The 17,321-nt window shown below is 31.8% G+C and overlaps 1 protein-coding gene across 1 annotated transcript; it reads right to left on the bottom strand.

Annotated features, from left to right (window-relative positions):
• Positions 1-7,310: 7,310 nt before the first annotated feature.
• On the bottom strand, positions 7,311-13,752 carry cetn3 (centrin 3). Its single transcript, XM_051120364.1, has 5 exons — positions 13,590-13,752; positions 13,061-13,199; positions 10,604-10,718; positions 8,229-8,420; positions 7,311-7,917 (listed from the first exon to the last, which is right to left on the bottom strand). The coding sequence occupies exons 1-5, from the start codon at positions 13,604-13,606 to the stop codon at positions 7,874-7,876; spliced, it is 507 nt and encodes a 168-aa protein (XP_050976321.1). The 5' UTR covers positions 13,607-13,752; the 3' UTR covers positions 7,311-7,873.
• Between the last annotated feature and the right edge of the window lie 3,569 nt (positions 13,753-17,321).

The following is a 17,321-nucleotide window of genomic DNA, read 5'->3' as shown; positions in this document are numbered from 1 at the left end:
TTATTTTTGTGATGCAAAGCTGAATTTTCAGCATCATTACTCCAGTCTCCAATGTCACATGATTCTTCAGAAATCATTGTAATATGCTGATTTGCTGCTCTAGACAGTCATATTATTAATGTTGAAAACACTTGCCTTTTTTAGTTAAATACTAGTCGCACAGTTTTCTGTAACATATTAGAAAAATGTAATTTGCAAATGTGATGCATAAAGCTGCAATTACTAGAAAAAAAGAGCATGTGTGTTACTCACACTAAATACAGTACTTAATCTCGCATAGGCAACAAGACGGGGCCTTTGAAAATCTCGCTTAAGCTTGATCTTCTACGCTTAAAGTGACTATGTACAGTATATGGAATATGTTATTCACAGACATCTGAAGCATCATCTAGATTGCAACTGCGACATGGAAAGAAATGAGAAGGGGGAAAAATGTTGAAATATTTCCAATTATCGTGCTTGTTGACTCAACGAAAAATGAAGTAATGATTTGTCTGAGTGGGTATACAGACAAACATTTTTTCCCTCTCAACGTCTGCCCATAAAACAATTCAGCCGCACTTACACATGTGCAGCAGGGTTAGATGGAAATGCTGTTTTAACCACAAAGATAGTTCTCATTCACACTAAATTAAATTATAATTAAATTAAATAAGTAAATAAGTTAATATCTCTGACTTTATAATTCTAACTTTATAACTTGCAATTTCGAGTTAAAAAGTCAGAATTGCGTGATATAAACTCGCAGTTGCAAGTTTTTATTTTTAAGTTATAACTTGAAATTGCAAGTTTATATCAATTCAGTCAGAATTGCAAGTTTTGCAACTCTTATTTTTTGCTATTGTGAGTTTATATCATGCAATTCCGAGGAAAAACACCCGAATTGCGAGTTAATATCTCTGACTTTATAATTCTGACTTTATAACTTGCAATTTCGAGATTTGCATGATATGACTTTATAACTCGAAATTGTGAGTTTATTTCAATTCTGAGGGAAAAAAAAGTCAGAACTGCCAGTTATCTCAGTTCTAACTTTATAACTCAAAATTGCAAGTTTAAGAAAAAAAAAAAAAGTTTTTATCTCGCAATTCTGACTTTCTCACAATTTTAAGTTTATATCACGCAATTGAGAAAAAAGTCAGAATTGCACATCTTTATCTTGCAATTTTGACTTTATTTCTGGCAATTGTACATTTAAATATCAGACAATTCTGAGAAAAAAAAAGTCTATTTTGTGAAGAATTGTGAGTTTATTTCTGACTTTATAATTCTGACTATAACTTGCAATTGCAAGTTTTTATCTCGCAATTATAACATTATAACTCGAAATTGAGTTTATATCAAATCTGACTATATTTCTTGCAACTAAGTTTATATCACACAATTCTGAAATTCTAAAGTCAAAATTGCATGATATAAATTCACAATTGCAACTTGCGATTCTGACTTTATAACTCGAAATTGCGAGTTTATCTCACAAATCTGAATTTTTCTTTCATTTGTGAGTTTATATCATGCAATTCTGAGAAAAAAAGTCAGTTGCAAGTTATCTGAATTCTGACTTTACACCTCGAAATTGAGAGTTTATATCTCATATCTGAGAAAAAAGTCTGAATTGTGAGTTTTTATCTTGCAAATCTGACAATATTTCTTGCAACTGTAAGTTTATATCACACAATTCTAAGAAAAAGTTCTATATCTCCGACTTTATAATTCTGACTTTATAACTTACTGACTTATAAAGTCAAAATTGTGTGACAAAGTTTTTATCTTGCAGTTCTGACTTTATAACTCGAAATTGCGAGTTTATATCAATTCTGAGAAAAAAAGTTTGAATTGTGAGTTTATATCTCTGACTTTATTTCTCACAATTTCGAGTTTATACCACACGATTCTGACTTTATAACTCAAAATTGCAAGTTATCCCGCAATTCCGACTTTACTTTTCAAAACTGAGTTGATATCAAGCAATTCTGAGAAAAAAAAGTCAGCTTTAGATCTCACAATTTTGACTTTATGACCTGTAATTACAAGTTCGTATCATGCAATTCTAAGAAAAATGTCAGAATTGAGAGAATATTCGCAATAACCTTTTTTTTAATTCAGTGGCAGAAACAGGCTTCAAAAAACATATTGGAATGAATAACAGAAATTTAATTACAGAAATAAATTACAGTTTAAAATAAACTAAAAGAGAAAACATTTGTTAAATTGTAATAATATTTTACAATATATGTTTTACTACAGTTTTGAATGGTCGTGTACCTTTTTATTATTTAAAAATGTTTAAAAAAAAAAAAAAAAAGAAAAAAACCAAGTGCCCAAAAAAATAGGACAAAAATAGGATGTCTTTAGTGGGCTAATGTTAGATTACCAAAAATAGTAGCCTGCACAAATCCTGAAACATGAGATTTTGCTATTTTAAACATGAATTGAGTTTAAATCGTACGTATCGAGAAGAAGAGTTAAGTACTGATGAAAAGCCTTTTACCCATTTTGGAGATCTGATTGAAACCATCAAACAAGTAGAGACTCAGAAACCTAAAAATGAGTCTGTGCTCATTATCTAATACCCTAAACCTGGTTGTTGATTATCTCATCGACATTCAACTAGCCTGCCGTAGGTGCTAATGAGCAGCGCGCTTGGAAATACACTTGGGTTTCAACTCTTGCCAACCAACATAAGACTGTATTCCCTCAACAACCAAACCAACCAACAAAAATGAAGACGTAGCTGTGACAGTCTCACAAATTCCCAGCTCTCGGAGCCCCCGCGGGCAAAGCCGAGTTCGTGGGAACCGCTGAGGTGACAGATCCCGGCATCTCTTCCCATAGAGCTCAGGGACAGAAGACATCCCTTATCCTGACCTACACTCTGTTAGACATGAGCAGCTATCGTTAGTCAGCTGACCCTCTGCGGACCAATGAGAGCCAAAGAAAGCCGGAGGTCACGGAAAACCTCGCCCTGAGGTCCAGATTTACTTGCTCAGCGAAATCCAGACAACGCATAACAAGGAAGACGGACATCACCGGGCCAAAACGTCGCCCTCAAAAATGCAGTTTTATTCACTGTGGCGTTCATATGAGCTTCTAAAACGGATGAGCTTGTGTTTGAGCGATAGTAATTGGATCGTATACACTATAAATAAACTTAAAATGGATGGATACGCCAGTCTTTTTAACAAACGGTTCCCTCCAAGTTTAAATTACCATGTGTGGGGGAAATGTCTTAGAAGGTTTTGAAATTTGTACGAGTAGGCCATGATCGTGTGGCTTCGACTTAAGATACACCAAAGTTAAATATGCTCCAAATTACAGTCGTTACGGGACCCTCAAAGCCAAAATTAGAGGGCGAACGCCTAGGCGGTACTATTGACTTCTTTATTGAATGGCTGCTCTGTGTAATTAGCAAAGCAAACTAATCCATCTGATCGCAACCATCTGAAAGCGTCGTGCCGCGATTCTGATGATGTCTCGTGGCGGCGGCTCATCTACAATTAACCTGTAGTTTTGTCACAGGAGAGCTTTGATCTCAGTCTGTGGGTTTTCGGTCGGTTTGTAAAGCGAAACATTCAGCGGAGGATCCTGTCTCTGGAGACTCTTTGGACAACTGAGAAGGAAGCCATTACTGCCACTACTGCCTGACGTTAATGACAGGGTGACCTTTAACCTCGCTTTTCCCTCATCTAAAGCACGCCAGTGATTTTCAGCGTATCGTATTACGACATTTGACCACATTTCGACATCCGATGATTTCAGCTCTAGATGAACTTTGGTTACAGTTTTTGGTGCTATTTATAAACACTGGTCTTAAAATATCGTAGAATTGTTTTTCCTACATGTGATTTCAGGAACCTTGTTTTTTATATATATTTTTCACTTACTAATCATCCTTTTAACTGTCACCGTCCCCTCAGTGGGACGCCTACGTTTACTTCACTATATTACACATTATGTAGGAACAGTAATAGATTAATTTATGTCAAGAGTGCACCTCAAAAATCTACATCATAACTACATTGTTCTGACCTTTGTCACAAAAAGTATTTTTCGTTGCCTTTTTCACTATCATGTTTTAGAAATCATCAGAAATTATAAATCATTTGAAAGCTAAAAAATTTATTTGTTCATGAATTATAATTTAAGTTTGAATAGTGCACTTCTATGTCTATGTTCAAAAATGGGGGTGACAGTCAAAGGGTTAAACAATACAGAGAAAAACATTGAATACATTTATTTTTTATATTTATTTTTTTTATATTTTTATACTGATAATACTGTTATGGTTATTTGATCCGTTTCAACTAGAATTAATCGAAGCACTTAAATATATATATTTTTAAATATATATATTTTTAAAAAAGTAAAATTTTAATCCAGTGTACAAAAAATACATTAAAAATGTAATGAAAAAAAAAAAAAAAAAAAAAAAAAAAAAAAAAAAAAATCAATAGTATAAAAATAAAATGTGCAAAAATATTTTTTTTAAATATTTTAAAAAAGTAAAAAATAAAACATGCTTTTATACTGATAATACTGTCATGCTTACTTGATCCATTTTAGCTAGAATTAAGCAAAGCATTATTTTTTTTAAATATTAAAAAAGTAAAAAGTTGTAATAATTTAAAAAAAAAAAAAAATTAAAAATTTTAAAAATATATATATATTTAAATAGCATAATGTATAAAATGTGAAAAAAAAAAAAACATTTAAAAAGTTGCCTTTTATACTGACAATACTGTCATGCTTATTCAATCCGTTTCAACTAGAATTATTCGAAGCATTTAAATATTTGTTTAAATATTACAAAAGTATTTTTAATGTTATTTCAGTAAAAAAAAAAAAAAATCATGATTTTAAAAATTATATTTTTTAAATAGCATAGCGGGGGGCATTTAAAAAGTTGTAGTATTTTAATCCAGTGAATAAAAAAAAAATCCATAATTTTTTTTTTAATTAAAAAAAATAATATTTTTAAATAGCATTAAAAAAAAAAAATCATAAAACAAATTTAAAAAAATATTTTAAAAAGTTGTCTTTTATATTGGCAATACTAGAATTAATCAAAGCATTTAAATGTTTCTCAAATATTAACAAACAGTAAAAAGTTGTAATATTTTAATCCAGTGGGAAAAAAAAAATCCATATAAAAATATGGTTTAAGAAAAATAAAACTTTTTTTTTTAAAATAGCATAAAAACATAAAATGTAAAAAAAAAAAAAAAAAAAAAAAAACATTTAAAATGTTTATATTGATAAATGTAATGCTTATTTGATCCATTTCAACCAGAATTAGTCAAACCCTTGCTCATCTTTGTGGCCTGATTTTTTTGTTTAGATGCATCAGGTAAAAAACAAAGCCCACATGGCTTTATTTCCATCTGTGATCTGCTGACCCGTATCCATGACGACCGTTTCTGTGCTGCTGTTGTGTGTAGGTGACTGTCCTTACCTCATGCAGCGCCACCTCTGCTTCCAGACAGAGACACACTGACCAAATTATCCTCGCAGCGGCACAGATACGCATGCAGTCATCGCTGTCAGCCTCTGCAGAGCTGCGGTCACATGTTTAATTTTGGATAGTGTTATAAGAGGTGATGCTCAACACATTCAGCCTTTTAAAGCCTTCCTGTCATCTCACTGTCACATCGTTTTGACAGCTGAATCGATCTCACATAGGCAGACATCTGCCCCAAGTTTGGGCCAAGGAAGGATACTTTTGTAGACGACAAACTTTTCCAAAAAACCTGAGCAACTCTTTGAAAAAGTTTTTTTTTTTTTTTTTTTTTTAAACAGTTTGCTTTACACACAAATCGACACAAATGCAAACTAGTGTTTATTTTGAGTTTCGATTTTCCTCACGAGTTTCTTTGCAATGATTGTGATGGTATAATATTCATTTTAAAAGGAGTATTATTAAGAACTATATTTTTGAGTATTAAAAGTTGTGGTCAGAAATCTCTTTATAACATCTAACAATTCTTTTGAAAACTCCACAAGAGAAGAACATCTTTTCTTTGAGTAATGTCTCCCTCTACTGGCCAAGGCTGAAAAATCCCTGTTTAAACCAACAAAAATGTGCCACTAAACTACATTATTGGGCTATCCATCTATCTATTGTATGAACAAAATGTAAAAAAATAAAGTATATAAAAATAAATAAAAATAAAAAAAGTTATTTTATATTGATAGTCATGCTTATTTGATCAGTGTCAACTAGAATTAATCAAAGCATTTAAATATTTTGTAAATATAACAAAAAGTTACAAGCTTTAATATTTTAATCCAGTGTAAAAAAAAAAAAGCCATTAAAAAAAGTAATGATTTAAAAAAAAAAGGAAAAATGTTTAAGTAGCATTAAAAAAAATGATAAAAAGTTTATCAATATTTAATATTTTAAATATTAAAAAATATTTTAAAAAGTTACAAGTTTTAATATTTTAATCCAGTGTAAAAAAAAAACCCCACATTAAACAAGTAATGATTTTAACTATTTAAAAAAAAGTAAGTTTAAGTAGCATTAAAAAAAAAAAAAAAAAAAAAAACACACACACACACACTTAAAAACTTAAATGTTTTATTTTATATTGATAATACCGTCATGCTAATTTGATCCATTTCAACTAGTATTAATTGAAGCACTTAAAATATTTTTTAAATATTAAAAAAAAAAAAAGAAGAAAAAGTAAAAAGTTTTAATATTTTGATTCAGTGTTAACAAAAATCCATTAAAAAAGTACTGGTTTTAAAAATTAAAAAAAAAAAAAAAAAAAAAAAAAATCAAAATATTAAAAACCATTTAAAAAACATATTTAAAAAGCTGTATTTTATATTGATAATACGGTCATGCTAATTTGATCTATTTCAACTAGAATTAATCGAAGCTTTAAAATATTTTTTAATATTTTTTAAAAAAGGAAAAAGTCTTAATATTTTAATCCAGTGTAAAAAAAAAAAAAAATCAAAAAAAAAAAAAAAAAAATCAATATTCAAAAAGAATATTTTTAAGTAGCATAAAAATTACATTTAAGAAAAAAAATATTTAAAAAGTTGTATTTTATATTGATTAAGTTGAACACAAAAAAAAAAAAAAAAAAAATCAGTGATGCACCACAATTATTAAATTATGGATAAATTAAATCAGTCAAAATTTAAAATTACTAAAAGAAAAAAAAAAAAAAAAAAAAAAAGAAATCAAGATGCTTTAGTATTGCTTTTATGTGAACTTCAATATATTATTTAGCAATTCATTCATTTATTAATTGAATTAAATATAATTAATTCAAATGATTATAATTTTACAATTTTGCAACAAGTCACATGAACTTACCTATACTGTTTCTGTAAAACTGATCTACGTTGCCTGGAATCAGTCTACAATTGGATCTATGAAATAAATATGCTATTGCAGTATAATTTAAGTTAATATTTCCATTTAGCACTGTTTTCTGGTTTATGATGACGACTCTGATATTTAGTCAAAGAGACAAACGGAAAAGTCTTTTTTGTTTTTTTTTTGTTTTTACTGAGTATTTACAATAAATAGTACTTTGGAATGTTATTTCAAATGCAAAATGAACAACTACAATACAAACTACTAACATTGAAGACAACACATTTGAGATTTTAAAATACAAAGTACCCCTATAAAAATCTAACCAACCTATTCATGACCTGAAATGTTGTTCATCCTTCACGTCCAGTTCAGTTCAAGCTTTCGTCCAGAACTTTAGCACCAGTCGGACCTACCGTTCCATACATCTGAAATGTGGTTTACTGCTCATGAATAAGATCAGTCTGTCAGTTCGATTGGTTCTTCACAGCGAATGCGCAGCCAAATCTTCAGGACACGTTTTCTTTGAGTCACAGCTGCTCACGAGTCGCCGGTCATGATGGAGATGAACTCATCTTGATTAACTGAAAGAGTCCAAGAACAAAAGTGATCACTTAAATTCACTTTGCTTTTAACCCACTTACTCACAGCACAGACAATTATTAATATTTTGCTGATTAAATTACATTTAGCTCTTCACGACGCCAAAGGACACACAAACAGCTTTCAACTCAGCCTTCATTTCCACTGTTCCCATTTTTGTTGGCTGCAATACATTAATTTGCTGTGCCTTAATTGAGAAAAGCACTTTGGGCCAACTGGGAAAAGCACAGTAATTACTTCCATTCATCAGAGGCAATAAAAATAGCGTGTTTTTCCTCTTCCAGCAACTTACTCTCTCCGTCCCCATCGGTGTCAAATTCATCAATCATGGCTCGCAGGTCCTCGTCACTCATGTCTTCGCCCAGTTCGCGAGCGACACGGCGCAGGTTTCTCAAGCTTATCTTTCCCGTTTCATCGTCGTCGAAAAGTTTAAACGCCTTCAGAATTTCCTCTTTTGGGTCTCGCTCCAATATCATGTCCGTCACTTTAAGAGAATGATATCATTTAGTTAGAAACACAAAAGTTAATAATACTAAGCAAACAGGAGGTCTATCATGTTAAAGGAGAAGTCCACTTCCAGAACAACAATTTACAAATAATTTACTCACCCCCTTGTCATCCAAGATGTTCATGTCTTTCTGTCTTCAGTCGTGAAGAAATGATGGTTTTTTGAGGAAAACATTTCAGGCTTTTTCTTCATATAATGCACTTGATTTGTGCCCCCACTTGAATTTTGAACTTCCAGAATGTAGTTTAAATGCAGCTTCAAAGGGCTCGAAATGATCCCAGCCGAGGAAGAAGGGTCTTATCTAGCAAAACGATCGGTCATTTTTTTTTGAAAAATAAAGATTTGTATACTTTAAACACAAAAACTCATGTAGCACAGGCTCTGGGATGCACGTTCACGATGCTATGAATTAGTGATGGGTCACTCTTTTTTGAACGATTCTTTAATGTGACACAGGAAGAACGAGTCGTCTCGGGGAGTGATTCGTTCAGTCGCACATGCGCAACATCCTATTAGGTTCTGTACTGGAATTAGTTCACCTGTGTCTAGTCTTCGGTTTTTTTTGAGTTGTTCGTTCATCTTATGGGGCTGTCACGTGATGAACGAACGACTCAAACCTGAAAACTTGTCAGATAAGAGGTGAGGTGAGCTAATCATAGACTAAAGACCCAGGTAAACAATGAATGAATCTTTTCTGTTTCTTACAGCATTATAGTTTTGTCTTGTTTGTAGTGTGATCAACGTTTATCTAAGCAGTAGATGTGTTAGGGAAGTAACACGTAACATTTTTATTATATTTTGCTAAAATGAACGAAATGAAAAAAGATTTGTTCATTTTGCTGAACGAGACTCAAAGGTCCGAGTTGGTAAAATGATCCGAACTTCCCATCACTAATATGAATCACGTCTAAGTTCACCATCAAAAAGGTAGAGTATGTCGGAAAACTCCATATTATTTTCTCCTACAACTTAAGAATCGTTTGACATCATTGTACCTTTTTGTTTGTAATCAGTGTTTGACTTACTTGCACTTTCTTAGTCTTTACGCGTTCACTTTGCAAACACTGGGTCTGTGGTTCCACCTACATTCCGCGTGACCTTTCTACCTGATTTAATAGTACGTAGCGATGTGAACGTGCATCCCAGAACCTGTGCTAAAAAGTTGTGCTTAAGAAGTACACACATTTTTATTTTCCGAAAAAAAATGTCAGATTGTTTCGCTAGATAAGACCCTTCTTCCTCAGCTGGGATCGTTTAGAGCCCTTTGAAGCTGTATTTAAACTACATTCTAAAAGTTAAAAAACAGGGCACCACTCAAGTCCATCATATGAAGAAAAATCCTGAAATGTTTTCCCCAAAAACCATAATTTCTTTACGACTGAAGACAGAAAGACATGAACATCTTGGATGACAAGGGGGTGAGTAAATTATTTGTGAATTGTTGTTCTGGAAGTGGAGTTCTCCTTTAATGGAATCTGCTCCTGATTTCAGCAAAATCATCTCTGCGAAGCATTTCAGTAGCTATGTTTCCATCTAAGGTTGTGTATTTAATTAAAATATTGTATAAAACATTTGCAAATAAAGCACCGTTTCCATCCCTTTCCATCACTTCCACGGCAACTGGTGAAAAAATAATTAATAAAAAACATGAAAGTTGGTGCAACAGGGAAGCCTGTGGCTCTTTTTTTCCTATCTAAGTTACTTGAACATGCAGATGAAACACAGTAATAACAAACAATGTCATGTTATCTTGCGTTTAGAGGCGGATGATGTTGGGGAACGTAATTGTGTGAGACGGTTCTGGTAAATAATTTGACAAATTATTTTGACAGACTTGTTGACAGACTTTGTCTGAGGCATTTCAGAATGATTAAAACAACATTTGAGATGATGTGCAATGAGAACGGTGGGCTGGCTAGTCCGATCACATGAACTGTTGAAGTCAGATGAGTTTTGTGCTGGGTATAGAGCAATTTATTCAGTAAATGTGTTTCCATTATAGTTTATGCACATTTCCTTATTGGATAAAGACAACTATCTGCCTTAAAAAGTTTTTTTTTTAATGTGCATTTACGGTTTTTAAACTTTCATTTTCATCATTCCAAGTGTCACATAAAAATGCATGTATGTAAACACAGTGAGTAATGAACTCAACTTACCAACTTCTCTGAAATCTTCAAAAGTTATTTTCCCAGTTCCTTCTCTGTCATAGTCTTTTAGGATCTTTAACACATCTACTTTCTTCACCTCAAAACCCAGAGCTCTCATCGCCACCTGGAACACACATTTTAAATATCAGCACTTTTGAGGTACTATGAGGAACAAAATTAACACTAGATATTACAGTTTACAGTTAACATTTCCATAAGTATATAAACATTACACGATGTGCAAAAACTTTACATTAAATATTAAAATATTAATGTTTCATTGCTTTGAGAACTGTGCTTTATCATCATCTTTATTTAGTCTTTTATTTTATAAATATTTATATGAATTATTTATGTAATTCTTCATTTAACATTCTTTTTTTGCATTATTTTAACATTATAACACTGTTTTTTCTAATTATAAATACTGTTGACAATTTTTTTTAAAAAAAAAAAGTACTTAAAAAAAAAAAAAAAAAAAAAAAAAAAAAACACATCAGTTTGTCTTTATCTGTTAAGTCTACCCTATCAGGCACTGACTTCGAAGGATGTGAAGGCAACTCCAGGAACAGTTTCGGACAGGTTTCAGAGGCAGCGTAACGTTACGTTGATGCTAGATTACCTAACGCTGAAGGTCTGTGCATCGGAGAAGACGACTGAGAATGGCAGCTACTTTTTGCTCAAAAAGTTAAAGCACTGATTCAAATATTATTGCAGAACAGGTCATTGTTATCAAAGGCTGTTTCAATATTAGTAGTAGTATATTATACATATTTTTATTTACTACTCATTTGAACCCTTTTTTATAAACATTTTTATAAAATACTATTATTACAAACAATATTGCTTATGTTTTTTTTTTACTATTCATAATGTATATCATGGTCAAAATCTCATCTATTACAAAGTAACAAGTTTAATTTCAACAGAATATCTTTATTGATATAGCCTATAGAATGCACACGCACAGGATTGTGGGAAATCGAAGGCAGCGAAGGATACATCCATGCTGCCTTCAAAATTCGACCAGAAAAAGGTACCTCCGGAGACAGGAAATAAAGCAGAATTTAGAGTCGGACGTGCCTTGATGCCTTCATATATATATATATATATATATAAGAGTTCAGATGCAAAAGCCTCTGAATCCATCTGACGTATTTCTTTCAAATTAGCATTTCTAATTATACTGTATAGGTTTCTATGCAAGTACTTATGATAGGGCTGAGGCTGGAATTTACTGAGTTTGAAGTAAAAGTATCTGATGGACATATAATATGTGTCAGGAGCATTCACTCAGTATCATCTCATTTTTGACTGAGATGGCTTTTAGCTGGTTTTGCATCTGAACTCTTCATATAATTCAATAATTGATCATTTTCAGCAGCAATAATCAGCAAAATATGTACGTTTTATTAAGTTCAGTGCCGCCAATATGGCCATTTGATGACACGTTACGAAAACACTCTGTAACAGTTTAAAAGTTCAAAAATATTAAAGGAATAATTGACCCAAAAATGTTAATTTGCAGAAAATGTGCTCACCCTCAGGCCATAGAAGATATAGATTAGTTTATTTCTTCATCAGAACAGATTTGGAGAAACTAAGCATTACATAATTTGCTCACCAGTGGATCCTCTGCAGTGAATGGGTGCCATCAGAATGAGTCCAAACGGCTGATAAAAGCCTCACAATAATCCACTGGTGAGCAAATGAAGTAACACCAAGTTTTGGACTAAGATTTGTCCTTTACTTAAAGTCCAAATCAATTTCGATGAAGAAACTAACTCTTGGGTGGCCTGAGGTTGAGTACATATATCAACAAATTTCATTTTTGGGTCAATTATTCCTTTAAGATTTTAACTTTTAAACTGATAAATAGAGTGTTTTCACTACACGTCATCAATTGGTCATATTGGTGACACTGAATCAAACAAAACTTGCATATTTTGCATTACTGCTGCTATAAAATGATCAATTATTGTCATGTTTTGGGCTGTACTAATCAGTCAGACCAGGGAAAACATTTGGAGTACTATAGACTGCCAAAACAAATCAAGGAGAAGAGTGCAAAAAACTGTCTGAGGAACAAAATGCGTTTGTGGTTGTCCACTGAACCAGGATTTGGAGGGCAAGAATCTTCACAACATTCATGTTTGTTCTTATCATTTTCAGTCAGGTACATAAAATATTAGGCTAATATCTTAATAATGCTGCTTGTATGTATCTTTACCAATGATGTCAAAATATTGTGCCCTTTCCTTCTCTATATGACTTAGCAGCTTCCACACTTTTTTTTTCCATGGTTTAGACAGCATAAATTAGCAAAACAACCCTAATCCATGCTGTTGTTTACATCCAAATACCACCAGTATGGCCACGCATTGAGTAATTGACCAAATCGTGAGGTAATTGCAAATCTTCTATATACACTGCACATGTGTGATGTTTGTAAAATGACATCTTTACCTTTAATTCATGATAATCTATTTCTTTATCCTTGTCTGTGTCAAAGAGCTCAAACGCCTCCTTGATTTCATCCTTCTGTTCCTCAGTAAGTTCTCTCCTTTTCTTCCTTTTACTCTTATCAACAGCAGTTAGGTCAGTCCTGAAAATACAAGTATGGAAATCAATCACGTTATTCATTCTGACCTTCCATTAGTTCCATACACATTTGCTACCTGCATTTTTAGGTCCCACAGAACATGCATAGGATGCTCAAAATTGCTGGTGACTTGATATTCAACTTCTTGATGTTTCATTTATATAACAATAAATTAAGTAAATGCATGGTTCTCTTGTTTGTAAGGCAAGATGAGTTACATTTTTGCATCTATTTATGATACGTGTTATTGTTTTACTATTCTACTCACTGTTATTGCTAATAATAATAAAAACACAGTGTCAACGGTCAACAGAAACGCCGGCTAGCAATGTTCCACACACCAACAACTGGTCTCCAAATAGACTCTTTATCAACCAAACACTTCATAATTACCTTAGAGACAGGCTCATTTTTGCAGTTTGGTAATAAATAGCTGATATTCAAACACAAATCAGACCAACGAGATTAGAGTTCTGCTTCAGCAGTCCAGCTAATCAGCTAATACCCGAAACAGACGCCAAGCACCGCGCGTTGCTAGTTGATTGTCACGGAAACGTTTCCGATTGGCTGCGAAGGTCAAAGCGTCGGCATAACGTTACTTGTGATTGGTTGTTTGGAAACGGAATTGCGTCTGAGGCTGTTTGATTGGCGGGCTGGGCCGGGAATGGGCGGTCTTAATGATGGCGGTCAAGTCGACAGCACATTCATATGACTGATGTGGTTAATGTTATTAGAGAGATTTGGCTGGTGTGTTCAATATAATCGTTACATTAATATATATATATATATATATATATATATATATATATATATATATATATATATATATATATATATAAATGTAACGATGTAACGAAGAGACTTCTTTAAAAAACATCAAAAATCTTTAATGACTCCAATACTATATATATTGTAATATGAACAGATAAATACTGAGCAATTATTAAATTTAATTAATTTTTTATTAATTAAAGTGATTAAAGTGATTAAAGTGATCATGAGTATATGTATAGTATAGTATAGTATATTATTACTATATATTTAAAAAAAAAATATATATATATATATATATATATATATTAATGTAACGATGTAACGAAGAGACTTCTTTAAAAAACATCAAAAATCTTTAATGACTCCAATACTATATATATTGTAATATGAACAGATAAATACTGAGCAATTATTAAATTTAATTATTTTTTTATTAATTAAAGTGATTAAAGTGATCATGAGTATATGTATAGTATAGTATATTATATTAATTACTATGTATTTAAAAAAAAATGTCAAATGTGAATGCAATATAAACTGATGATAATTCAACCCATGCACCAATTGTCATAAACATCAGTAAGTATTGTAATTGCTGAAATATTAAAGAAATCAAAATGTACTTAAACACTGGTGGCATAAATATTTCATTTTCACTTTTTGCTGCTATTAATAAATATCATTGTTATATCTAAACAGCAAATTGTTTTAAACAAAACAAAAAAAGTTTTTAATCCTTAATTTGGTGATTGCAGTCAACCACCAATAGAGGACGCCCTACACCATGTCAACACTGACAATGACTTGACCTGCAACGGAAAGTACAAGAAACTCTTTAAGATTTTGCACATGGTTTTCTCATATGTCTTAAGCACTATGTAATCAATTTAATATAGAATATTACTATTCTCTCACTGTGTTATCATAACTGGTGGCAATATCTTTACAGCACATTTAGGGGAAGTTAGATGGGTGGTTCCCTAACCACTTCCCCCAAAAAGCACAAAATGTTTCTCTGGTCTCAAGAGGCAGCTGTGGGTTCGAGCTTGAAAGGTCTTAAGGTCACACAACCACACCCTTACAGACTCAGTCCAGGAGAAAAGTTAAACAGACTAATCCTGTGAAGTGCATGAGCTGCTCTAATCAATGTCATAGAAAGACTCATAGGGTGAAGTGTTAACTTAATCTGACATATTGACTACATATTTGTGCATACTTCTTTGCCTTTTTGACCCAAGAAGAACAAATACACCATGGAGCCATGTTTACATGCAAAAGTGCACATGCAGGAAGAAAACATGCAAAACACTCCAGATTTCATCGTTAACCTGGAATGCAGAACCACGTTTTCATGTTTTGACTGAACTTGCTCAATTGATTTAGAACACATGGAACTCAAACAGTCTGTTACCGTGACTACCTCAGGGCAACCGTTGACATTTGATAGGTGTTGTATTAAGAAACAACAAGATTGTTCACACGCTCACTAATCATTACTCATGAGGTGTGAGCAGTTGCTGGCAACTCAGCTTTTGCACAATTTCCATGATCTTTAGCTGATCTTTTGCATGCACGCCGACACAAGGAAGAGGGTTTCGGAAAGTACAAGATGTCTATCTTGAGAGCGTAACATCAGTGCTAGCACACACGCTGACAGATCACCGCTTATGAGTTTTGTAGAGCAAAGTCTGTGTATCCCATGAAGCAAGTGTGTTCCTATTGGACGGTGGGGGTCATGTGACAATCCATTCATTTCATTAGCCTACTTGTGACAGTCAGTGCAGTGGGTCTTAGTCATAAGGACCCTCGAATGCCTGGACCATCTGGAGTTGCTGGTGTTTTTCTAGACTGTTCTGATATTGTGTGTTAGCTAAAAAAAACTGTATGTATAATCATTTTAAAATATCTTTTGAGTATAATTGCATTCTTCCTGTTACTTCAAGCTCACTACTATGCCTAAAACTGTTTTATAATGTGTCGTTGATGTGTGCTGGTTCAACAATGCGTCTGTGGGGGAGGTTTGACTGGCTTCGGCTGGCTCATACTGAACAAAAGCAGATGAGGAACTACTGCGATGCTGCTGAGGCTGGAGCTATCTAGTTCAGACCGGTAGTTGGGTGCTGCCTTCAACACACTGAAGGGATCTTTGAGGGTGGGAGGGTTTTTTATTGTCGTCTGTGTGATTAATTTAGGGAAGACAGCCTTCAGAGGTTTCACAGTTACTATTGTCAGAGGTAATTATACTACGTGCTGCTCTGAAATGGAGGAAGTCATTGACAAAACTCTCTGACTGCTTTTATATCTGCTGTTGTAAAGGTCATAGAATTGTGTTAGAAGAGTGATTCATTTTCAAAGACTGACGTATTGTACAGATACAGATACAGATTATACTGTTTGTTATTAGATTTAAACTGAATAAAATAATCACTATGTATTTTTTTATTAAAGTAATCATTTGGAAGATGTTTTTTTATCCAGTTTATAGAAGAAGCTTTTATCCAAAGATACTTTATTATATATAACATTTATATTTATTATAGATAGATAAATAGATAGATAGATACATATATAGACAGACAGATGGATAGATAGAATAAAATGATTAATTTAGCAATTATATTTAATATGTAATCATTCAAAAAATGCTTCTTTATTTCTCATAAAATGTCTCATATATATATATATATATATATTACATTTCAATTTAAGCAATAATATTTAATATTTATTAATTCAGTATATGATTTTTTATTCATCACAAATGTCCCAAATTTACTATACATTTACTATATTATTTATATATATATATATATATATATATATATATATATATATATATCGACAGACAGATAGACAGATAGATAGATAGATAGATAGATAGATAGATAGATAGATAGATAGATAGATAGATAGATAGATAGAATAAAATTATTAATTTAGGAATTGTATTTAGATACAGATATATGATATATATATATATATATAGATAGATAGATAGATAGATAGATAGATAGATAGATAGATAGTAACGATAGATAGTTAGACAGATATAATTAATTAAATATATTAGAATCAACTTTTATCATCAAATATTATATACTGAAATCCTTAAAATTGTATGTATTTATCATCATAAAATGTCTCAACTTTACTATAATGTATTTACTTAATAGCATTTATATATATATGTATATATGTGTATATATATATATATATATATATATATATATATACTTTTTTTATTTATCATAAAATGTCTCAAATTTATATATATATATATATATATATAGAATAAACTATTTATATTATATAATTATAAAATATGTTACTATATAAATATATTCTATATAA

This window comes from Labeo rohita, chromosome 10, assembly GCF_022985175.1.
Source record: "Labeo rohita strain BAU-BD-2019 chromosome 10, IGBB_LRoh.1.0, whole genome shotgun sequence".
In the NCBI taxonomy this organism is placed as follows: Eukaryota; Metazoa; Chordata; class Actinopteri; order Cypriniformes; family Cyprinidae; genus Labeo; species Labeo rohita.
Note: the sequence above shows the minus strand (reverse complement) of the source record. Positions and strands in the feature narration are given on the sequence as shown.